Below are 25743 nucleotides of genomic sequence, written 5' to 3'. Positions count from 1 at the left end.
GATCTCATGGTTTCTGGGATGGAGCGCCATGTCAGGCTCTGCACTGACTCTGCCCCTCCCCTGCTTGTGAGTGCACGCTCCCTTAAATAAATAAACATTAAAAAAAAAAAAAGACCTAACGCTATTGCACACTTATTGTGTAAACATAACTTTTACATAAAATTCATTTGACTTGATTTACTGTGATATTCATTTTACTTTATTATTATTATTTTTTAAATGTTTATTTTTGAGAGACAGTCAGAGTACAAGTGGCGGAGGGGCAGAGAGGGAGACACAGAATCTGAAGCAGGCTCCAGGCTCTGAGCTGTCAGCACAGAGCCCGACACGGGGCTTGAACCTATGAACCTCGAGATCATGAGGTTGGACACTTAACCTACTGAGCCACCTACGCGTCCCTTATTTTTTTAATCAAAAATAATTTTTTTAGCATTTATTTCTTTGAGAGACCGTGCATGCAAGTAGGGGAGGGGCAGAGAGAGGGAGACAAAAGATTTGAAGCAGGCTCGGTGCTGTGAGCACAGAGCCTGATGTGGGGCTTGAATTCACAAACAGTGAGATCATAACCTGAACTGAAATCAAGAGTCAACCACTCAACTGACTGAGTTACCCAGGCGCCGTGATACTCACTTTACTGCAATACTTGTTTTATTGTGGTGGTCTGGATATGAACCCACAATTTCTCTGAGGTATGCCTGTATCTGTCATTGCTTTTCTTAACTGTTTCTCTCCCCTGCTAAAACGTAAGCTCCAAGAGGATGGAGATGTACTTGTTTTGTATAAGAATGTGTCACCGTACCTGGTGTCAAGCCCTACAATTTGAGGCAGGATTACCATCAGTTTTCCAGTACAGAGAGGTAAGAGGAACTATCCAAATCAAGAGAGAACAGTAAAATGGAAAACATTTAATTTCCCATGCTGGGTTATCCACGGTGTCTTTCAAGGGGAGTACTGAGGCTGAATGTGGGTAAGAATAACATTGTGGGTATTATATATATAAAATAATGGGTAAGAAGACTATTTCATGGCATACTAAATACAAATAAACAGCAGGTTTAATAACTGCAGACACAGCACAACCACACCCCTTACTGAACAAACAGCATGGGGGATGGAGGCCTTTATGCCAAAATGCTAAGAGGGCAACGCCCGGTAACGGGAGTACAAAATGACTTGCCTTCCACCTGGGCTTTATCGGCATTTCGTAAATTCTGTACATGATATGTTATTTTTGCAGTCGGGGGGAAGCAACGTTCCTCAATAAATTATTAACAAGTATACAAACAATCAGAAAACCTCCAAAGTGACCTGCATTTCACACATTGGAAGTTCAGAGTCAAGGAGAGGAGGGAAAGAAAGTAGCGAGTAATTTCAAGATTTAACTAATCACATGTAAGTTTATCAAGAAAGTATTTTCAACAACATAGATCTTACTTCACTGCATAATAAGGCAACACAAACTGGCAGGGAATAAACTGTTAGATAACTGGCCCTTGGCTTGATTTATCTTGACCCTTATTTTCTATCTTTAATTTTATTTTTTTATTTTATTTTATTTTTTCTATTTTTATTTTTTTAATGCTATAAATGTTTGTATTAAGAAAAAAGTTCAAATAAACCTTATACCACAAGAAACTAGAAAAAAAAAGAAACTAATCTGAAATTTAGTAGAGGAAGGAGATAACAAAGAAAAATCCAAAAGAGATAAACAGTAACATTACTGAAAGTAATGATCAGTTTTTCCAAAATAAATAAATAAGTAACACTGGCAATGTTTTAACTACATTAAGAAAAAAAAGAGATAAGACTCAGAAACCAAAGTGAGAAATGGAAAAGAAAATACAACAGATAGCCACAGAAGCTCTAGTTCAGGATATTCTTGGAGAAATGTTAATCCTTTTCATGATTCTGTTGAAGAAAGAAAATTAGTGCTAAAAGGGAAGCAAAAATGGGTTGTTTTCAAAAGGAGCCTTGTTAGGGAGTCTTCTCTTTCTTAAAAGGAATGAAATGCAAACAGTGTACCCCAAGGGATCGGGCTCTGCAGCTGAGGGTCCCAGGAGTCCGGCCCAAGGAGTATCACGTGCCAATGAAGAGTGCTCCGGGAATGAACCTACCAGAGACCGGCCTCATGATGTCCATTGGCTCCACTTCTTCTTTAACTTTTATCTCAGGTACCGGAGGGCCCAACACAGAGGAGAGATTGCTGGCCACAGCGGCTGATGGCGGAGGGGCAGCTGCGATGGTAGTGACAGGAGGAGTGACGGGGACTGCTCCGGGAATGGTTGAGAGGGCGACGGCTGGCTGTGATGGGGGGCTCGTGGCTGCGATCATGGTTGGGATGGTCGGTGGAGGCTGCTGAGCCGTGGGAGGGACTGCAATGGTGGGCTGGTCATTGCTTTGACTGGACACGGTCTCCATGGACACAGTGACTGGAGTGGTCATTGAAACGTGGATTTCTGACTTAGGCTTGGCACTGAAACACGAAAATGAAGATAATGTAGCAAACATCTCGGAGGATGGGTGTTTGTCCAGTTCTTTTTGTACAATTCACAGCACAACCCTAGCTCTATTAGTTTGATTCTAGATATTGAACTTTAAGGTAAGTTTTAAAAATATCCCCACCTGGGCCCACCCTACCAAATTTTATAAGCAGTGATAAAATTAACTTAGGAAATAGCATTCACTTAAAGTCACATCATCAAAAGTCAAAGAACTTTTACTACATTAGTCTTTTTTTTTCCCCAATTCCTTTATGCACATGTTGCCTTACGAAGTTTTGTTTTGAAATCACAATCATACTCACTTTGTCTGTAGTTTCTTGTAAACCTATTTCTTATAGAAGAGGAAGCTCACACACATGGTAATGATTCAAAAGAATACAAATTGAAGATAATTTTCTTCCACTTCACATACCCAGCCCCTTACCCAGAGGCATCACAACTTTCCAGTTATTTTACCAGAATACTTCAGGCCTCTAAAGTAGCTATACATTTAATGTTTAAAACTGTTTATCTGAGGCGCCTGGGTGGCTCTGTCGGTTAAGTGTCCGACTTCGGCTCAGGTCATGATCTTGTGGTTCTCATGAGTTCGAGCCCCACAATGGGCTCTGTGCTGACAGCTTGGAGCCTGGAGCCTGCTTCAGATTCTGTGTCTCCCTCTCTCTATGCCCCTCCCCTGCTCATGCTCTGTCTCTCTTTCAAAAAATTAATAAACATTAAAAAAAAATTAGAAAAAAACTATATATCCTATTTTTTTCAGTTTTATCAGAAGTAGTTCCTCATGTCATTACAAATTCTTCTTAAACATTTTTTAAAGTAAAAAAAATATTTTTAAAGACTTTATTTTTGAATAATCACTACACCCAGCATGGGGCTCGAACTCAGGATCAAGGGTCACATGCTCTACCGACAGAGCTGGCCAGGTGTCCCAGTAAAATATTTCATTTAATAGCTGTAAAGGTTTACATACTAATGCTGAAAATTCAGGATATGAAAAGCAGTACTTTTCCAAAAACAACTGGATTTCCATAGGCAAAAAATTCAACATCAAACCAAATCTCATACCATATACAAAATTGAATTCCACATGGATCATAAATCTGAGTTTAAAATGTAAAACTATAAAAGTTTTATAAAAATACAACTCCCTTCCCCCAGGATTTAGTCAAGAGTTCTTAGACATGATACCAAAAGTACACTCCAAAGAAAAAAATGATAAATTGAGTTTTAGCAAAGTAAAGGCTTTTGCCAAAAAAAAGAAAATAAAATTAAGACTTTTGCTTTGCTAAAGACCACTTTAAGAAGTAAAAGACAAGGCACAGACTGAAAAAAAAAATATTTGTGAAACACATTATGTTGATTCCACTTACATGAGGTACCCAGAGTAGTCAAATTCACTGAAAAAAGAAAAGTACAACAGTGGCCCCGTGGGCTGGGAGGAGGGAAAATGGAAGTGGCTGAATAATGGGCATAGGGAGTTGCAGTTCTGCATAGATCTGGAGAGGGCTGCCCGAGAGTGAGAATATGCTTAACACCGATGAAATGTACACTTAAAAATGGTTAAGACAAACAAACCAAAACACATTATTATCTATGATAAAAGAATGATATTCACAATATATAAACAATTCTGTAAACTCAATACTGGGAAAACATACAGTCTCAATAGAAGACAACACGAATAAGGAACAAACTTATATGAATAAGGAACAAACACTAGAGAAAATATCCAGGAGGCAAACAGGCACATGAAAAGATGTTCAATACCATCAGCCATTAGAGTCGTGCAAATTAAAGTCTTAATGATATCCTACCACACCCCAATCAGACGGTGAAAATAAAACTTAAGATTTTATAATAGCAAGCACAGGAAAGGACGTAGAGCAACTTGATATACCAAAAACCTCCTAGCACTAATAAATGAGGTTAGCAAGGTTTTAGGATACAAGGATCTCACATGTTGCCGGTGGAAATTTGAAATGGTACAGCCAGTCTGCAAAACAGTTAGGAAGTTCCTTATGAAATGAAAAATACATGGACCATGTAACTTAGCAACTATACTCTTGGGATTTTTATCCCAGAGAAGTGAAAATATATGTCTACCAAGGAAGTTGTACCTGAATGTTCTTAGCAGCTTTATTTCTAATAACCCCAAACCAGAACAATCCCAATGAACTTCAATAAGCAAACGGGTAAATAAGCATACGGGTATACCCATGTGATGTAACATTACTCACCCTAAAAAGAAGAAATTACTGATACATAGTACAATTTGGATGGATTTCAAAAGTACAACATTTGGTGAAAAAATAAGCCAGCATCATTAGGTATGAAAAAATATATATATTACATATATAGAGTATATATTTAATTTGAGATTCCATTTACATAAAACTCTCAAAATGAAAAAATTCTGGTGGGGCACAGCTAAGTGGCAAGGTATTATTAGGTTTGCGGGAAAGGTATGACTGTGAATAAGGGAATATCTTTGTGGCAACAAAAGAGGTTCACAATCTGATCATGATAATGGTTATATAAATCTATTCGTGGATGAGATTTCAAATATACACCAAAGGGGGGGGGGGAAACTGGTGACATTTTAATAAGGTCTGTAGTTGGTCAACAGCATTGTACTAATGCCAATTTTTTCACTTTGAAAACATACGAGGGTTATGTAAGACGTAATCATTGGGGGAAGCTGGGTAAGGGTACATGGGAACTTTCTGCACTATTTTATAACTTTTTGTGAGTCTTAAATTATTTCAAAATAAGTAAACAAAGGTGGGGTACAGGAAAAGATTATTCTGGAATTAAAGAGAATTAATGTGGGAGTAATGATCTCTGAAAATTCTCTTTCATAAAAGCAACAAAAACTTGGCATTAACAATGTTTTCAGAACTCTGGAAATGAACAATGTAGCAAAATTATTCAAGAAAATCAGCTAAACCTCAGTAAGACCAATAAACTCTGTGGTGTTTAACTTGCCCTATTTTTAACTTTTTTTTTTTTTTTTTTTTTTTTTTTTAGAGAGAGAGAGAGAGAATGGGAGAGCGTGTAGGAGAACGTGTGCAAGCAGGGGAGGGGCAGAGGGAGAGGGGGACAGATCTGAAGTGGGCTCAATGCTGACAGTAGAGAGCCTGATACGGGATTCAAATCCACGAACCATGAGATCATGACCTGAACTGAAGTCGGATGTTTAATCCGCTGAACCACCCAGGTGCCCCTGCCCTATTTCTCTCTCTCCCTTTCCACCGCCAATAGTAGGCTTGCTAACCACCAGTCCATGCTTACAGCAAAAACCAGCAGCCTGGCAGCTACCAGAGGGGCTAGAGGCCCTTCAAACCCTCTTGACCAGAGAACTATCATTATACAAACTGGTTGCTCCCATTTGCAAGACTGTCTTATCTACCAGACCTGCTCAGTGTGAACACCTTTTCCTTCTAGAGTACTGGAACAAATCAGACACAAGTGATCAGCTTCCCAGCTAACTGATAGGATGGTAACAAGTGGGGCAAACAATAAGCTACCCAAAAAGCTTTAAAGGAAAAGTTGGAGAATGAAATGTCCACAGGGGCTTCAAAAAGCTCCAACGTATTTCTGGCAAATTCAGGAAGCAATATATACATGTAGGACTGTGTGCGTACCTTGGGCTGTGCAGAGCCCAGGAAAGAACCAAGAAGGACAGAGGTTCTCACCTCTGGCTCTGTGTAAGCGAAAAGAAAAAAGAGATGTAAAACCACCTGCCTCAGTGTTGATGGGCTACCCCAAGACACACAAGGCCCTTAGCAAACACAGAAACTTACTGGTTCCAGGCATTCAGGCATTCAAGGAAATCGGTTTAATCATTAGAAGATGACTACAAAGCTAAGAGTATATTCAGTGGCCACTCTAGACAAAGACAGTGATTTTAAAGAATTATTTTACAAAAGTCCCTAAACAACCAAAACCCAACAACAAACCCCAGCAGCAACAACAAACCCCAGGGACGTGTGGGAATCTGATTTCCAGAGTTGCCACACACTGTTTAAAATGTCAAGTTTTTAACAATAATTCTGAGGTATGTAAAGAAACAAAGCAATGTTTGAACATGGCGGGGGGAAGCAATAAAACGGTCACTAAGGATGCACAGGTGTTAGGCTTACTAGTCAGAGAATTTAAGTTAGCTATTGTAAATATGTTTAAAGAACTAAAGGAGATCATGGTTATAAGAACAGCCTAAAAATCATGTCTCAGCAAACTGAGATTAATAAAGAGACAGAAATTATTAAAAAAAAGACCACAAAGCAACTCTGCACTTGAAAAATATAAGAGTTGAAAAGAAAACAAAAAATCACTAACAAGACTCAAAAGTGTACTTCTGGGGCACCCAGCTACCTCAGTTGGTACAGCATGTGACTCTTGATCTCGGGGTCATGAGTTGGAGCCCCACATTGGGCAAAGAGATTATTTATAAAAAAAATATATATATGTATATATGTACATATATATATGTATGTGTGTGTGTGTGTGTGTATATATATATATATACACACACACACACACACACACACATACATATATATATATAGCAGTTGGAAAAAAAAAAACTATATTTCAGCAGGCATAGGAAAGAATCAATAAGCTCAAACATTCGTCAATTGAGATTATCCAGTCTGAGAAACTATAAAAAGGGGTAAGGGGGCACCTGGGTGGCTCAGTCGGTTAAGCATCTGACTGCAGCTCAGATCATGATCTCACAGCTCGTGAGTTTGAGCCCTGTGTTGGGCTCTGTGCTGATAGCTCGGAGCCTGCATCGGATTCTGTGTCTCCCTCTCTCTGCCCCTCTCCTCCTCATGCTCTGTCTCTCTCTCTCTCTCTCAAAAATAAATAAACATTAAAAAAAAAAACAAACTTAAAAAAAGGGGGGGTACACAGGAGGAAAAATAAACAGAGACTCAGAGATCTTTGGGACAGCAATAACTATACCAACATACACATACATAATGGGAGTCCCAGAAGCAAAGAGAGAATGGGGCAGAAACAATATCTGAAGAAACTGCGCCAAAGACTCCCCAGATTTGATGAAAAACATCAATCAACCAACTTGTGTAGGAAAAGCTGAAAAAACCCACACCTAGACACATAATTAAATTGTCAAAATGCACGAATATATATATTTAAAAAAAATTTTAAGTAGACTCCACACCCAATGTGGGACTTGAACTCATGACCCAGAGATCAAGAGTCACATGCTCTACCAACTGAGCCAGTCAAGGTACCCCCCAAGGAATTACTTAAAAGTGAAATTCTGTAATTTGATCGCACCAAAAAAGGGAATATATGGCAAAATACTAAAAGTTAAATCTAGCTGAATAATACTGTGTTCTCTATTTTGTTCTACATTTACAGGTGTTCATATTAAGAACTCCAAAAAAGAATGCTATGAGATAAAGTTGAAGATACCGCCTGCAAAGAAAAAGAGATTTTCAATTTAAACTTCTCCCAGCCATTGTATTATTTAAGAGTGTAAGCAGGAATTCTGTTTATGGAAAGATGGCCTGGACATACTTTTCCATACTCTTCCTAGTTAAGTATAGCTGAAATCATGAGTATTACATATAAAAGCAACAAAACAGCTGCTGAGAGATGAAGGCAGACTGGCTAGGGCGCTCAGGACCAAAGGAAAACATAGCAGTGAGTTCCCTGGGTTTCCTTTCTGACTGTGCTCCAGTCTGGGTCCTGGAAGGCCATAATACAGAAATGTCAAAGGGCACAGACAAAAATCCCAAGAAAAGTCTGCTCAAGGAACCAAGGCAGGAGCAGCTGAGCAAGACAGGAGACTTCTAGACAATAACTGCTCTCCCAGTGAAACACCACAGAAACGACTGTGGTCCCAATTCCCACGCTCTCCGGCAAAGGCTGTGGAGAACCTAGACTTCCACACTTGCCAGGCTGTAATGAGGCAGCGTGATTCTCTTTCCGCCATCTCACTATTGAAGTGGTGTCAAAAGAGGTCAAGCAGGGAACCTGGCCTTCAACTCTCCTCTTGGCAGTGAGAAGGCAATGCTTTCCCTTCCCCAGTTGTGGCCATGTGAGAGGAGGACTGCCAAAACATTAAGCTAGAAATAAACTCCAGGGTCTTCTAAGACCATAAAGGTCCAGGTCCAAACAGAAAACCGCTCGTCTAACCAAGAGCCAAGAAAATCACAACTTGAACAGGAGATGAATGATGTCGGGTAGCATCTGACAAGGACGTAGAGATCATAAAAATACTTCAACAAGCAATGACAAATTCAAAAGATGAAAAACAAATTTAAAAGATAAAAAAACCAGAAAAATCTCAGCAAAGCAATCAAAGTTATAAAAAGATCCAAATTTAAATTACAGAAGTGAAAAACAATAACTGACCAAACATACTCACTGGACATTCTCAGGAGCCCAGTGGAGATAGAATCAGTGGGGTTGAGGACAGATCAATATAATTTACCTAATCTCAACAACAAAGAGAAAGGAGACTTAGACTCCAGAGTGATGGCCCTGCCCACTGTTAGAGCTTGGAGTTGAGGCCACTGGCTGGCCAATGAACTCACAAGTGTAGGTAGTGTGCCACATGAGGGGCAAGTCTTTCGCTACCACCACAAGGGTCCGTGGCCCAGTGAATGGAGTTTGATAGTAATTCTTGCTACAAATAAAAACAAAAAGAGTAAGGGCAGAAAAAGGACATTTCCTGATTTGCAAAGGGTCAAAAATTGACATCTTACGTACTGTCTGTCTGCTGCAAAAGAGATGCTCTAACAAATCAGAAAGTAAATCAAGAAAAAAGGAAATATACGTCGCCAGGGATGAGATGAAGGGAATTCAGACCGTGAAGGACAAAGGAAACACAAGGGATAACAGCTGGGCACCGAGTCCAGAGAGCAACCAGTGAAGATTGGAGTAGGTAGAAGCAAGGCTTTAAGGAGGGAGGGATGTAAACTAGAAAAAAATGGAACTGACAAAGATCTGATAGGTCTGCCTGTATTTGGAGAATTTCTATAGGTTTCGGGGAGAGTCTGAGGATGAATTAGTACTATGTGATTTGTTTTAAAGTTCATATTTTAAATTTATTTTAACAGCTTTTGGATTTACTTTCTAAATCTGTTTTCTATTTTATAACATTAAAATAATTTTTTTAATGTTTATTCATCTTTGAGAGAAAGAGACAGAGCATGACTGGGGGAGGGGCAGAGAGATAAGGAGACACAGAATCCGAAGCAGGACCCAGGCGCCAAGCTGTTAGCAGAGCCAGATGCAGGGCCCGAACCCATGAACCGCAAGATCATGACCCGAGCTGAAGTTAGACGTTCAACAGACTGACACCCAGGTGCCTCTCTATTAAAAGAAAACTTTTTAATGTTTATTTTTGAGAGACAGAGAGACAGAGTGTGAACAGAGGAAGGGCAGTGAGAGAGGGAGACAAAATCCGAAGCAGGCTCCAGGCTCTGAGCCATCAGCACAGAGCTTGATGCGGGGCTTGAACTCATGAACCAAGAGATCATGAGCTGAGCTGGTCAGATGCTTAACTGATTGAGCCACCCAGGTGCTACCCCCTCCCCCATTTTATATTTTAATCTTCCTTAATCTTTTGGCTTGGAATTGGTAATATAGTCATGTTTCATTTTCTTTTTTTTTAAGCTCTATGTCCAATGTAGGGCTTGAACCCATAATCTTAAGATCAAGAGTCGCATGCTCTGCGCAAGCCAGCCAGGCGCCCCAGTGATACGTTCATGTTTCAAAGGATGTACTGGGAACTCTTGTTCCCTCCCTTAACCCTCCACTATCTCCACACAACACCACTCTACTGCAGTGTTTCACTGAATCTAAGCTGTCAGTAATTATACACCCATGTCGTGTAGCACTTAAAAATAATTAATGACAACATTAACACATCCTTACTTTTAACTCACATATTGGTTTGAGATGTTGACATGTATATGTTTGATCTTGTATCATAGTATATTTTGTATGGTTTTTGTTTTATATTTATTTCTTTTAAAAATTTTGCTTTTTTGGGGCAACTGGGTGGCTCAGTTGGTTGCGCGTCCAACTTCGGCTCAGGTCATGATCTCGCAGTCTGTGAGTTTGAGCCCTGCGTCAGGCTCTATGCTGACAGCTCAGAGCCTGGAGGCTGCTTCGGATTCTGTGTCTCCCTCTCTCTCTGCCCCTCCCCTGCTCATGTTCTGTCTCTCTCTCTCTCTGTCAAAAATAAATAAACATTAAAAAAATTTTTTTTTAATTTTGCTTCTTCCATTTCTATCCTCTATGTCTACACTGTTTTCTATTTTAATTTTACCTTCATTCTGTGGTTTCTTCTAAATCTTTACTGAGTTCTATCCCTTCACATGTCATCCCTTTATGTCCTGTCACTTAGTCTGCATTTCATCCTTTGTGTGTTTTCCATCAGTGAGGTGGTGCTAACGTCATTAAGTAATTTAAATTCACAGTCAGAATTTTAAAATAAGTTTCACACTTATTCTGTAACACTTTTCTGGTGCATGTTCTTACTGAACAAATGAGTATATTTTGTTGCTCTTTTCCTACGTTTTAATTTTAGTTATCTTCACATGAATATCCTTTTATTACTCATCAGTGAATGAGGTGGGCTATTCCTAAAAGCAGCAATTTCCATGAGATTCCTTTCACTTGGGCGTGGGAGTGTGGGGAGACTGCTCTGGTTTCAGCTAGTTATTTTTCACCATCCAAATGCTCCCTTCTTTCAGGTGGCACAGAAACAGACTGCCCACTGCAAGGAAGGCCATCTGGGTGCCTGCATGCGCGGGGCCCTACCTCCACAATCTACCTTGGAACCATATGAAGTCTGGGAAAGACTCTGCAAATAGCCCCTGCTCACCTAAGTTTCTGCACATACAGTTGCTTACAAGGAATGTACTTTTGTATGTCACAGATGCTTCAGTTACTGTATTTTTTTCCCAGCACTTTAAAAGTTAACTCTAGTGCTACTTAAAAAAAAAAAAAACAAAAAAAAAAAACACTTGAGAAAATAATGTATTAAATTTGTAAAGTTCAGTATCTAATGTTGGCAACAATGTGGAGAAAATGGGAACACATTTCATGAGGATATAAACAGATACAGTGACTGGAAATCAGAATTTAATCTCCACATTTAATTTGACCCAGTAACGCTACTTCCAGAAATGTATTCCAGAGAAATGTTTGCGAAGGGGCTCAATGATAAAGATTCACTGCAGTATTTATTACAGTGATAAATGGAAATAATTTAAGTGTTCATTAATGGAGGACTAATTATGGCACCAACACTTCTGAGAACATCACACAGTAAAGGAATAGGAATACAGTCTCTTTTTCTGGTTTTTCGTTTTTCTGATCTCCTAAGAGGACATGTCTGAACACGTGGTCTTTGTACCAGGTCTATTCTCTATACTCACTGTTGATGGGCTCTCTTCCACTCTCACGGTGTTAGAAACATGTATCTGCCAAAACTTAATCACCAGCATAGACCTCTATCTTCAATTCTAGGGCTGTATCTACTTCAGAATTTTATATCCAACTATACATTTGATATCTCCACTTGGCTGTGTCTAACCACCTGGAGATCACAAGAGTAAAATATTTAGAACCAAACTTAAAAAGTTTTTTCTCTCGGAGTGCCTGGGTGGCTCAGTTGGTTAAGTGTCTGACTTCGGCTCAGGTCATGATCTCACGGTTTGTGAGTTCAAACCCCGCGTCAGGCCCTGTGCTAACAGCTCAGAGCCTGGAACCTGCTTCAGATTCTGTGTCTCCCTCTATCTCTGCCTCTCCCCTGCTTACACTCTGTCTCTGTCTCTCAATAATAAATAAACATTAAAAAAATTTTTTTAAAGAAAAAAATTTTTTCTCTCCTATTCCCATAGGCTTCCTTACTTCAGAAAGAATAATTCCTTATCTGCAGTCGCTCAGGCAAAACCTCCTAGCCGGACTTCTCCCTTTCTGTCAGAAAATTCTGTCAGCTGTACCTTCAAGATACAACCAGAATCTGAACTCTTTTGAAGACTTTTATTACCTCCACAGTGGTCCATGCCTCTATGATAGTCTAAGGTTGTATTATTTCTCACTTGGTCTCCTTGCTTCCACCCTTACTTCCTTGCAGTTTATTCCCAGCACAGTAGCCAGAGCAGTTCTTGTAAAAAAAAGTCACATCATGTCACTCCTATGCCTTAGACCTCTGATGGCTCTCAGTCTTACCCAGAATAAAATCGAAAGGACACTGAATGATCCACAAAGCCCTACATCATCTGGCCCTCAGTTATATCTCTGAACCATGCTGTGCAACTCTCCTTTCGTTCTAGGCTGGTTTCTCTTGCTGTTCCCTGTATATACCTAACATATAGATAGTCCTGACTTTGTGCAGTGTGTGAATCGTATGTATATATGTGTAACTACATTATACCAGCCTCCCACCAACGCAGTTCAAATTTGAGCTACCACTCACTATAATATTAACTGTGAGTAGTTATATAAACTTTAAGCAATTTTATGCAAACTTTGCTGCTGCCTCCTCAGTCCATAAATCACTATGTAACTAACAGATGTGCATCAGGATCTATGACCAATCACATCACTTCCTTCGAAATATGTCCATGACTGGTTACTGAATCTGTTATTCAGTTTATATGGACAGCAAAGTGTGGAGCTGTGCAGTCTCTTGCTTCCCAGAGACAAACCCAGGTGAAATTTTATAATAATGGATGACAGAGAGCAAAAACTGGCCAACACAGATAAAAATGCAGAGAAAAAAAGTCATTCTGGAAGTGAAATTGGACGTGATTAGAAGATTTGAAACCAGCAACAGCAGAGAAGACAGGACAAGCGCTAGGCCTGTATGAAGATACGGCATGGACCACACAGACAGAATCCAATGAATTGGACTTTGACTTTACCGACAAAGATGGTAAAGTCGCTTATCATCTTTTAGTTTAAATTGCACTGGGCACAGAAAGCCGCTGTAGCAAAATGTAGTATTGACTTCTACTTTGGACTGAGGACTATTCAATCCTATTCAGGTCTAAGTGGTAAAGTTAGCTGGCACAATGAAAGAAAAAGGCCAATTTCAAGGAGAATGGGAAAAAAAAAAAAAAAAAACCATGAAAACAAAACAACAAATCCTTTCCTGGCCAATAAAGGCTGGTTTACTTCAAAGTTAAGTAATTAATTAACTTTAATTTAACGAATTAATGTTAAGCTATCTGATGAAGCTGCTAGCACAGTGAAAAGATTCTGCTTTGAAATGTGCACTTGTACTCCACGTGTTAGTTACGGCAGAGGGTTTTGATAAAAAGGATGAAGATATCTCTAGAAGTGAGGCTGGCAAAAAATTTCACGTTAAACGAACTCTTGGAGACAATTTGCCAACACTGAAAAGATACAGGATACAATGTTAGAAGCAGACCAGGAGTATGACAATTCACCAACACATGGAAAGACTGTCGCTCTGCGTCAAGTTACACAATGTGAAGGCGGTAAGCGCTGTTCAAACTACTCTTGATTAGTTTTTAGAAGACACTTTAGTTCTCAATGTTTCTCATGTTTAAATTACAGTGTACCAAGTAAGTGTTAGTTTTACTACTTTTTTCACTTCCTTATATATAACTGACAACGAGAGAGTTTTGAGTATTTTCAGTGTTTTTAAAGATCCTAGAGTAAGTACAATCCCACCCCCTACAATTATGATTATTTTTCACAGCTGCCCCTTGAATGGTTATTTGTACTTTTCTGCACTACTGCGTAAAGTAACGACCGCATGTCCTCCCACATAATTCCTGGCCCCACTCTTTGCTCTGACTCATGCAGCTGGACATCAGGCAGCATGTGGCACTTCCTTCCTGCCCTTCAACCTCTGCTCAGAGAAGGCTTTCTGGATGGTGTCACCTCTGCCTCCCATCGCTTTACGTTCCCTTCACACTGCCTCCTTTTCCTTCACATATTTGTTTCTCTACACCCACTAGAAAATAAGCTTAAGGAGAATGGACACTTAGTCACTCTTCTATATTCCCAGATTCTAAAATAGTACCTGGCACATACAAGGCATTCATAATTTTCTTCTTGAATGAAGTTTTATGAAGTACATCTAAATACATTAACATGGCAAGCTGTTACTGACAGAAGTAAAAATGGCAAGATACAGAACACTCTAATCAGCAAGATTCTGTTTTTAAGACTCAATCTATCTACCTGTGTACACAGACAAAAGATGCAGAAAGATACTTAATACTGTTACCAATCAATATTAATTCTAGCTAGTGGGACTGGCAAGGTGGGTGGAGAACAGGACAATGATTTTAACTTTATACTTTAAATGTTCTTACATTGCCTCTCTTTCCCAAAATAGTGTTACTGGTGGAATGAAGAACAAAGAAAGCAGCATGTATTAACTACTGACATGATGCCATTTTTGACAGCAACGATAACTGGGTGTTTACTATGAGGCAGGCTCTGTTCTAAACACTTTAAATGCATCATTTCATTTAAATACACAAGAATCCAATGAAGCAGATATTATAAGTATGGCTATTTCATAAATAAGAATCAGAGAGGCTGAGAAATATGTCCAGGTCACACAGCTAGAATGTGGATATAAAAAGATGCACACAGGCAAATTATGTAAAATTTGTCACATGTTAGACTCTTTCCTCAATTGTGTGCAGTTGGAACCAAGAGTGATAACATTTATGTGCTCACCCTGCAGGCCTAGGTGACCCAGATGTACTCCGCATAGAGCTTTCCACTCGAGGGCTAGCCACTTCAGGAGGCTGAGGAGGAATGAGGGTTTTCCGAACTGCCATTCTGAAAGAGACCAGACAAACCCAGAAAACAACAGTCCGAGGGCATTAAAGGATAAGAAGTAAATATTTGCTAGGCATAACTATGACAAAATAAAAACACTACATTTGCTAGGCATTTTTTAAAATGGTTTTTAAAATTTTATCCAAATACTATAGATATGTTATTGGAAATGCCAAATTGCACTAAAAAGCTTTTAACAAAACACAGGTCCCCTCCATCTCTCCCCATTTCCTGCCCATCTCTCTCCAGGAAGCAACCACTGTGACTCTTTTAGCTGTTGCTTCGACCACGCCACATCTCCTTTCTACTTATTATCAAACTTAACATCCGTATTAAGTGTTCCTCCCGATCACTGTTGTGTTCACATGTTTATGTTGACCTGAGAAAAAGTTCCTGGAAGTCGAGTGAAAGAAAGGTGACCAAGTTAGTGTCACTGTGCCATCCAGTAGAGGCCATGTGTGGCTCAGATGGGAACCAGCGGGCTCAGCAATGTGGAAGCTGTAAGTGTGACATGGGCAGTGTCGGCAGAGTGCTGGAAGCAAATGCCAGATGAGCGGGCTGAGAGAAAATGGCTTGAACCAGAATACACCATTTTGCAAAGCCTAATTAATGGATCCAGACAGTGATCACCAAGTCTGCTAAAATCTCAAAATGGGGGACTACCAGACATTTTAATTTATAAACTGGTCTTGCCAAAAATAAAAAATAATAAAAAAAGAATCTATTCAAGCTTTAGATTCAAGTAACAAGAGACAACGTGGCGGGGACAAGAACAGCAAAACCAAACTACAGGGGTAGTGGGCTAAATTGATATCCAAGTCCTAATCCCTGTACCTGTGAATGTAACAGAGTCTTTGTGAGTGTAATTTAGTTAGAGATCTCAAGGTTAAGATCTTTCTGGTGTGGAGGGTAGACCCTAAATCCAATGACTGGTATCCTTATCACGGAAAGGAGAGATATTTGAGACAGAGAGACACAGGAAAGGTCATGTGAATACAGAAGAGACTGGCATGATATTCCCACAGCCAAAGGATTGCCAATAGCCACCAGAAGTTAGCAAGGAGGCATGGAATGGATTCTCCCTGGGTGCATACACAAGGGAACACCCTGCTGACATCCTGATTTTAGATTTCTAGCCATCAGAACTGTGAGGATAAGTTTTTTTTTTTAAAGATTTGATTTTTATTTATTTTTGAGAGACAGAGAGAGAGAGAGAGAGAAAGAGACAGAAGGCACAAGTGAGTGAGGGACAGAGAGAAAGAGAGAGAGAAGTGAGGCTCAAGCTCACTCAAAGTAGGGCTCAAGCTTACCCGATGTGGGACTTGAATTCATGAACCGTGAGATCATGACCTGAGCTGAAGTCAGATGCTTAATGACTGAGCCTCCTAGGCGCCCTAAAAGATTTATTTTTAAGCAATCTCTACACTCAACATGGGGCTCGAACTCACAACCCTGAGATCAAGAGTTTTGCATGCTCCACCGACTGAGCCAGCCAGGCACCTCTGTGAGAATAAATTTCTGTTGTTTTAAGCCGCCAGATTTGTGGTAATTTGTTATAGCAGTTCTAAGAAACACAAAGGGGATGTAACTGACAAAACCCTGGGAAAGACAGGGAAGGAGAGGAAAAAATTTACAGGACAAAAGACCAAGTTTCTTCAACAAATAAATCGCAAGGAAAAGAGAGATGAAGGAAATCTATATATAGAAGAGCCTTAGGAGACATATCAACTAAATACAATGTGGGCACCTTATCAGAATACTGATTCAAATAAATTAAAACAAAAAAGTTGTGACCTCTGAGACCCCTAGAGATTTGAACTAGATATTTGATATTATGAGGTTATACTTTTTCATAAGTATCTCTCAATAGACATATGCCGAAATGTATACAAATGAGAAGATGTACTATTTAGGATTTGCTTCAAAATAATTTGGTAGAAGGGGGTGGGTAGGCATCTAGATTAAACATAATTGGCTATGAGGTGATAAGCTGATAACTGAAATTGAATGATGGGTATAACATTCATATGTTCAAAATTTTATTACGTTTAGTTTCCCATAATAAAAAGTAAGACATAAGACCAATTCCACTAACTACCCCCGCAGAAAACGAAGAAAACAATTAAACATAGTGAGATACACCACTCTATATCCACAGACTAACCAAACTTAAAGAGTGTCAACAACAAGTGCCGGTGATGATAAATGCGATGACCCCCCCTCCCTCCCTGCCTGCTTGGAGCATACGCAGGTACCTACCAGAGTTGCACATAAAGCATAGCCTACAACCCAGCCAATCCCCTCCTAGGTATGTAACAAATACATTTAGCTATGTGTCAAAGGTCATGCACAAAAATGTTCAGGATAACATATGGCCCCAAACTGGAAACAACCCAAATATCCATGGATAAACTATGGTACTGTTATTTAATGGCATCTCACATAGCAATAAAAATACTACAATCACATACAATTAACGTGGATGAACTAAACAAAGGGAAGGAAGATGGAGTCATACAAAAACACGTAATATATGATTCAACACAAATGCCACAAGAGGCAAAGCAAGTCAACAAGGTCAAAAGATAAACTGCTTAATTCCCTTTGGGAGAAAGTATTGGTAGTATTCTGTTTCTTGCCTAGAGAGTGGTTGCATGCTGTGTTCACTCGGTGCTAAATTACCCCATACCTGCATTATCTATGCAGTTTTCTATACCTCAGTGAAAACGTGGAGAGAGAAAGAAACTGGAAGAAAAAATGGAGTTAGCAAACTCCTTTATTTTCTTTGGAAATAGTAGCAAAAAAACCCATGAGAGCATATTTTTGCTTTCTATGTGAAGGAAACACCAGCGAGAACACACTGGTAAACAGGTGAGAGGGAGGAGAGCTACAGCACTGTTCTCAGCAGGCTAGAAAGGCAGAGGTCAGGGGCTCCAGAGCAAAGGGCTGAGAGTCTGTCCACAGTAAAAGATGAGATGAGTAGAGTGTGGGATACAGATGCCGGCAGGTAGGGAGATTGAAAGCTAGAGTTGACCAAGTTCTCTTTTGGGTGTTTCCATTTTTCTCAAAAAAGTAGGGATCAAGTTCATTAGCTGGTAGTAAACATGGGTAAGGAAGTGTGGGAGTTCTGAGAGGAGCAGGGGGCAACTGTCCAGGAGAGTGGCTTAGGACAGCATCCTATGCTGGTCTTCAAGATGCCTAGTGGAGGTCTCTGAGGTTAAGCAAGGCCAGTCAACACAGTTGTTTACCCCACCACAATCTGCTGCGCAAATTCAGCAGAAAGTTGGATTTGACTCTGGTTTTGACAAAGTGAAGAGGGGTGCAAGGAAGTGGGGGCCATATGCAAGGAAGTGATTGCAGCAGACCCCAAAAACTGAGTCAAGGAGAGGAGAGAAAGGTCATGAAAGGGGGTAGCATCAACGGGTGGAAGGCTCCCTGGTGGGTAGTGTGCTCACCACTGCTGGTGAGGTGGGAAGACAGAAGGTAGGCTGTGGGACACCGGAGGACAGAAGAAAAGGTCAAGGAAGGCTTGTGCTTGTGGGTTTGTGCTGATGGATGGGGGAAGATGGAGAGGCATTTAAGCAACTGAGAAATCAGAGACCTGGGATATCATTTCAGACAGAATGACAGCCAGATGTTAGGTACCTTCTGAAGGACATACAAACATACCCCCAAATTGAACTGGAATCTGATCTTGAGCTGCTCTGACCAACAAGGTAGTCTCTGGCCATACGGGGCTACTAAGTACTTGGAATGATGGGCAAGTGCAACCAGGAGCAAAATTTGTACTGGTATTTCATTTAAATAATTTGAATTTAAAACTGATATTTGATTCAGTTATTAGAAAACTTTTCAGTGGGCCTGGAATGACTTGGCTATGTGAAAGTATACTCTTCAAGTGCAAATTTTATGAAATCTGAATACGAACTGAGTGCTTTCGAAGAGGGATGGCTTGAAAGTGGCAGTGAGGCACCAAGAGGACATGGACCCCAGCACCAGGCCCAGTGACAGGAGGATCAGGAAAAGAGACAGCCATTACTTTGGGGAGAGTGCAGGAGTCGAGATCCTGAGGAAGAGCCAAGTTCCACTTAGAGAAGGCAGACACACTCAAAGAGGAAGGAATTCCGATGATGACAACTCAGCTATGGGGGCACAGCAGAAAGGTCACAGGGAGGCGGCCAAGTGGAGGAGAAGGGGGCAGATCTTTTTGTCTCCAGGGTTGTGAGATTTCAACAGGTTTATCTAAGTAACTGTTTAAAAAAAGTTTTTTTTAACATTTATTCATTTTTTGATAGAGACAGAGAGTGAGTGGGTGAGGGGCAGAGAGAGAGGGAGACACAGAATCGGAAGCAGGCTCCAGACTCTGAACTGACAGCACAGAGCCCGACAAGGGGCTTGAACTTATGGACCGTGAGATCATGACCTGAGCTGAAGTCGGACGCTTAACTGACTGAGCCACCCAGGCGCCCCTCTCAGTGCTGGTTTATTAACACGCACTGCATCTACTTGTGCTGGGCATGTTGCGGTTCTTTAAATCAGGAAACTCATGCCCTTTAGGTTTGGAAATTTTCTAGGAGTTATTTTTTAAGTGATCTTCCTTCTTTTCTCAGATCTCTCACTGAAACATTACTTGGAGGCGGGATCTCCTGAGCTGATTCTTTGATTTTCTTGTCTTTCCTCTTCTATCTTATTTTTGTGTTCTTATTTTTCAATCTACTTTTGAGAGATTTCCTCAACTATACTTTTTTTAAGTTTTTTTTTTAAGTTTATTTATTTTGAGAAAGAGAGAGAACAGGAGAAAGGAAGGGCAGAGAGAGACAGGGAGTGACAGAATCCCAAGCAGGCTCTGCACTGTTAGCAGAGCTGGATGAGGGGCTCTAACTCACAAACCATGAGATCATGACCTGATCATGACCTGATAAGTCAGATGCTTAACTGACTGAGCCACCCAGGCACTCCTGTATTTTTTTTTTTGTTTTCAATTTTAAGTAGGCTCCACGCTGGGTGTGGAGCCCAAATGCAGGGCTCGAACTCACAACCCTGAGATCAAGACCTGAACTGAGATCAAGTCGGACCCTTAACGGACTGAGCCACCCAAGAGCTCCTCCTCAACTGTATTTTCCAACTCCTCTGAGTTCAATTTCTGCTGTTGTAGTTTAAATTTCAGGACACACTCTTTTGTTCTCTAAATGTTCCTTTTTGATAGCACTGCCTTCTTGTTGCACAGATACATCTTTTTTTGTCCTTTGAAGACAGCATTCAGTTTTGGTCTTTATTTGCTTTCACTTTTTGTTTTTGTTCTCCTTGCCTTGCTTTATGCTCCAAGCTGCATTTTTCAGTATGTCTAGTGGTTTGCCAGAAGGCCCTCAGAAACCTGCTTGGATGTGTGTTCATGATTAGGAACGGGGGACTAACGTTGGCTGGAAGCTCTGAGTTCATGGAAGAACTTGCCTACTTTAAATTTCACGTAAGGGGGATCTGATTCCTGACCTTAGGAAACCCTTAGTGCTGGTATCTGCATCTTTTCCCTTTGGCTGGACAAGCCCAGAAAGAAAGTGGAGTCAACATCTCACTTTTTGTCAACAGTGTTCAACTGCCAGGGTTCTGCCGGCTAAAAGGGAGAAGGGGACTGGTAAGTCTCAGCACTCTGCAAATCTGTTTCTGGTATAATACTCCTGGCCCCCCCTTGTGCTACTTGATCTCAGTGGACCATTTGCAGTGTTAAACTCTCCAGGTGCATGCTGGGGTTGGGAAGGGCAGTGCACTGCAAAGTATGGGTAGGGAAGGGGATGCAGGGCTCTGATCCTCTCAAACACATTTCAATCCTGCTTCTGTTTAACCCAGTCTTCTATTCTCTCATTCTTGTGTGTTTATATCTTTCTGAAAAGCCTCTTTGCTAAAAGTTCTATAGGGTTTTGAGAGGATAAGAAATTTAGAAGTGCATGTTCAACCTGCCATGTTAAGTACAAGCTTTGCCCTACATTTTCATTGATAAGGCTCCTTTGCCACAGACTGATTTATCCTTAAAAGAGAGTCTGGTCTACGGAAAGCTCCACACGTCAGGAAACCCTGTATGGACCCAGCAGCTTATGTTCTCACTATGCTTTAACCTTTATAATCTTTTGTAGACACACATCAGCTCAGTGCAGCCACAGAAACTCTGCTCTATGAAGTGTGACTGCCCATCTCCCACCTCCTAAGTTTTCAAGTTAAGTTTCAGAGCACAGCACATACTTTCCTGCCCATCACCCACCAACTCAGGTTCTATGGCAACACAGTACACTTCTGCTGCTGAATAGGACCCTTACTTAACACACCTGGGAAACTGCTTGTCCTGAACAACAATGCATGCTGGCTGATGAGGAAACAAAAAAAAAAACAAACGCAGTACACATTAATGTGCTTACCTAGACAAGCCTGAAGGGTCTGTTAGAAGGAGTCTAGGATTAAACTCCACAAAATAGAGAGAACTCCTAAAGTAGTATGCAATGGCTGTTTATAAACTAACCCCCCACAGACTCCTGGATTCTTACCGTCCCACAGTCTGGGCTTGGCAAGGCTCTACTGAACAAGCCTGGGGTGAGGTTATTTTGAAAGAGATTAAAAATGTCACAGAAGATGAGAGATTTAGAGTTTGCTACCAGCACAATAGAGAGCCTAATGTTTCTACCAATTATACTCAGAACTAGAGGTGTCATGTGTCACTACTGGGTCTACCTACCCATCCGTGGCGGGCTTCTTCCGGAGGATACTTGGCCGGGGGGACGAGCCCTGGGCCGGAGCGTTGGTGCTAGCACTCTGGCTGTGGGTCTGCACCACAGTTGTTGCTGCTGGAGCGGCACTGAATGGACTGCTAATAGGGTTGGCTACAATTGTGGCTCCATCCGCCAATACCACTGCTGGAGGACAGGGAGAGGGCAGAAGAGAACAATGAAGAAAGGGAAACAAAAGCGAACATTACTGAAATGTCACATAAGGCAAAAACAATCAGACCACCAGAATTAGAGTACCCGTGTTATAACTGATCAATTTCAAGAAAGTAAGGTTTAGAGCACAATGTTCATCTGCCTAAAAGCAGATGGCAAAGTGGGAGGTTACTAAGTCTATTGATGCATGATCAGTAACAACTTCTCTTTGCTTTGGAATCATAATTACTAATGAATCAGATAAAATACATAAAGTACATAGTAGACTTCAAGAAATGGTCTCCTACAATTCTTGTGAAATACCATTGCCTCTCAACCCCTAAAAATGATACCAACATATCAGTCCACTTTAATTTTACAACTTTACATACAACTCGGAAGAAACAGCAGAATGAGAACACTGTGGAAAGATGAATCGGCTTTCTCAACTTTACAGAGTGCTTCCTAACATGTGCAAATGCATATCAGGCTGTTTGTATATATAGTTTCTAATGTTTACAATGACCCTGACAGATAAGTTCTAGGCAATGTTATAAGGAGGAAACTAAGGCACAGAGAAATTACTTGAAACCACTAAGCCAGCAAGAGGCAGAACCAGGATTTTAAACAATTTTTTTTAAAGTTTATTTTTTCGAGAGAGAGACAGACAGACAGACACCAAGGGAGAGAGGGAGACAGAGAATCCCAAGCAGGCTCCACACTGTCAGCACAGAGCCTGATGCAAGGCTTGAACTTATGAACTGCAAGATCGTGACCTGAGCTGAAACCAAGAGTTGGACACTTAACCAACTGAGCCACTGAGGTGCCCCAGAACCAGGATTTTAAACCCAGTATATCTCTTTCTTCCACACCAACCTCCCTGCAAAAAACTCAAATTACCTGAAGTCTTTCCTTCAGGCTGAGGCTGCTGAGTACCCATTGGAGCAGGCTGGAGTCCCTGTGTGCTGATTGGGGTTGCTGAGTGAATTCCCTGTGTGCCCATTGGTGCCGGCTGTATTCCTGGAGTCCCGATGGGGGCTGGCTGTATCCCCTGTGTACTGATAGGTGCTGGCTGGATCCCTTGGATATGTCGAGCATGAGAAGCATCCACGGTCATCAACTGCATGGGGTTTAGGTGGACTGTGGATGCCACCCCAACGCCAGTCTGGGCTGTGATGGCAGAGTTTGGAGCCTGAGCAGAAACTGAAAATGAGACAGAAAGTGACTATATGAATGTTAGCTCTGATTAGACATAGTCCACATAAAGAGAAAAACACTAAAATGAAAACAGAATTTTCCACTGTAAAATTTCTAAATCCTGTTTTTTTTTAAAGTTTATTTATTTAGTTTGAGAAAGCAAGAGCAAATGAGGGAGGGCCAGAGAGAGAGGGAGAGAGAGAATCCCAAGCAGGCAGGGAGCTCGATTCCACAAACCCTGAGAACATGACCTGAGCCTAAATCAAGAATCAGATGCTTAACTGACTAAGCCACTCAGATGCTCCCAAATTCTGTTGTTTTTTGTTTTTTTTAAAAAGCACTACATAAAGCTCTATATATTGGAGTTTCCCCCCTCATTTCCTATCAATTTGATTTGATCTTGCTGCAGGTAACTACTAGAAATAGCATTAAAGGCAGGAAAGGCAATCATCCATTAAGTTCCAAACGTGAGCTAGGGAACTGTGCTAAATAATTAAAATAAACCTTCTGAAATACATCTGTAGCTCCCAGGTCAAGAATCTTTGCTTTAATTGACAGAACCACCATCACAAGCATTTCTGATAATAAGAACAAACTCTGTAACATAAAAATGAAAACAACAGCATTCCCAGGAAACCACAGAGAAGGGATTTTTCATGTTTCGTGAAAAGAAAAATACAAAAGATGTTTCTTCTCTGGGGTGCCTGGGTGGCTCATGGATGAGCATCTGACTCTTGATTTTGGCTCAGGTAATGATCTCACGGTTCGTGAGTTCAAGCTCCACATTGGGTCAGCACAGAGCCTGCTTGGGATTCTCTCTCTCTCCCTCTCTCTGCCCCTCCTCCCCCCACATGCCCTCTCTGTCTCAAAATAAAACATAAAAAAAAGATGTTTCTTCTCAGTCATCAAAACAATCCCCAAAAAAATATATGCACCCTGTGTTCATTGAAACATTATTTATTATAGCCAAGATATAGAAACAACCCTAAGGTTCCACTGACAGATAAGTGGGTAAATAAAATGTGGTATCTATATCTACACACACACACACACACACACACACACACACACACACACACACACACAATTATTTAGCCTTACAAGGAATGAAATCTTGCCATCTGTGACAACATGGGTGGACCCTGAGAATATTCAGCTAAGTGAAGTAAGTCAGACAAAAACAGAAAAAAACTCGCTATGATGTCACTTGCACGTGGAATCTAAAAACAAACAAAACCAAACCGAATTCACAGATATGAAGAACAGATTGGTGGTTGCCAGAGGCAGGGAATGTAGGGTGGGAGACATATGTGAAGGAGTCAAAAGTACAAACTTCCAGTTATAAAATAAATAAGTCACAAGGATGTAATGCACAGCATGGTGACTAGAGTCAATACTATGTTGTACACTGGAAGTTACTAGGAGGGTAGATCTTTAAGTTCTCCTCATAACAAACAATAATTTGTAATTATTTGAGGTGATGGATGTTAATTAATTAGACTTATTATGGTGCTCATTTCATAAATACACAAATATCAAATCATCAGGTGTTGTACACCTGAAACTAAGATAATGTCATGTCAATTATACACCAATTAAAAAAAGGAAACAATGTAATTTAAGTTCTATAAACCACAGACTAGTTAAAAGGAGATTATTATTATGAATGAGAAAATCACAGCAAAATGTTAGGACGTATAAATTTATAATCATTGCTATATTGCAATTCTTCCCTTGCTGTAAAAGAAAGAAGAAAAAATCAACACCCACCAAATTATTAGTTTCTTCTTGAGAAGTGAGTGAACCTTTGTTGTTTCTGTTCAGTGATGGCTGTGGTCTCCTGCCTGAACATGCAGTCCAGTCACCACCCCAACCCTTTCAAGGGCTGATCTCATTCCACGTGCAGCATCCTCACTCACACTACACTCCTGCCCACACCAAACCACTCTGTTCTGAGCGCATATTCTGTGCACTTTCTTCACAGACAGAAAAGTGCTTTCCCCCAGTCCCATCGTGGCTCCGTGCTACTCATTCTGAGAGATGCTTTCCAGATGTCACTTCTTTTAGGAAGTCACTCCTGACTTCTAAGCCTACCCTCTCAAAGTAGAAATAACCTTAGCTCAGAAGCAGCCTGGCTTTGCTCAAGCCTTTTTTGTTGGGATTAGCACATTCTCTCCAGTAATGGTTCTTCATATCTTATCTCCCCATGTGGCTCTAAGCTTGATCAAAGTAAGATGTTTTTAAGAGTCAACTTTAAAAATAGAGCCTAGAATAGGACCTTACATACAACAATAGGGTTCAATAAATATTTGTGAAATTAACGC

The 25743-nt window shown here is 40.6% G+C and overlaps 1 protein-coding gene and 1 non-coding gene across 13 annotated transcripts in view; one reads left to right on the top strand and one right to left on the bottom strand.

Moving 5' to 3' along the window:
* Positions 1-25743, bottom strand: part of SAP130 (Sin3A associated protein 130) — an 81123-nt gene that overhangs the window by 15392 nt on the left and 39988 nt on the right. For 9 of the 12 annotated variants that reach the window (XM_019837900.3, XM_019837905.3, XM_019837903.3 and 6 more), the window contains 4 exons: positions 23123-23425; positions 22039-22216; positions 15213-15317; positions 2115-2473 (listed from right to left, as the gene is read on the bottom strand). In XM_019837900.3, the coding sequence (XP_019693459.1) occupies positions 2115-2473; positions 15213-15317; positions 22039-22216; positions 23123-23425 (945 nt within the window). The remainder of the gene's footprint in view (positions 1-2114; positions 2474-15212; positions 15318-22038; positions 22217-23122; positions 23426-25743) is intronic. The other 3 variants (XM_019837899.3, XM_019837901.3, XM_003990672.5) reach the window with 3 other exon arrangements.
* Positions 9014-9167, top strand: LOC111562127. Its single transcript, XR_002745173.1, has one exon. It is a non-coding gene; the product is annotated as a small nucleolar RNA SNORA62/SNORA6 family (small nucleolar RNA).

This window comes from Felis catus, chromosome C1 (assembly GCF_018350175.1).
Source record: "Felis catus isolate Fca126 chromosome C1, F.catus_Fca126_mat1.0, whole genome shotgun sequence".
Classification (NCBI taxonomy): Eukaryota; Metazoa; Chordata; class Mammalia; order Carnivora; family Felidae; genus Felis; species Felis catus.
The sequence above is the reverse complement of the archived record's forward strand: the minus strand, read 5'-3'. Positions and strand labels throughout refer to the sequence as shown.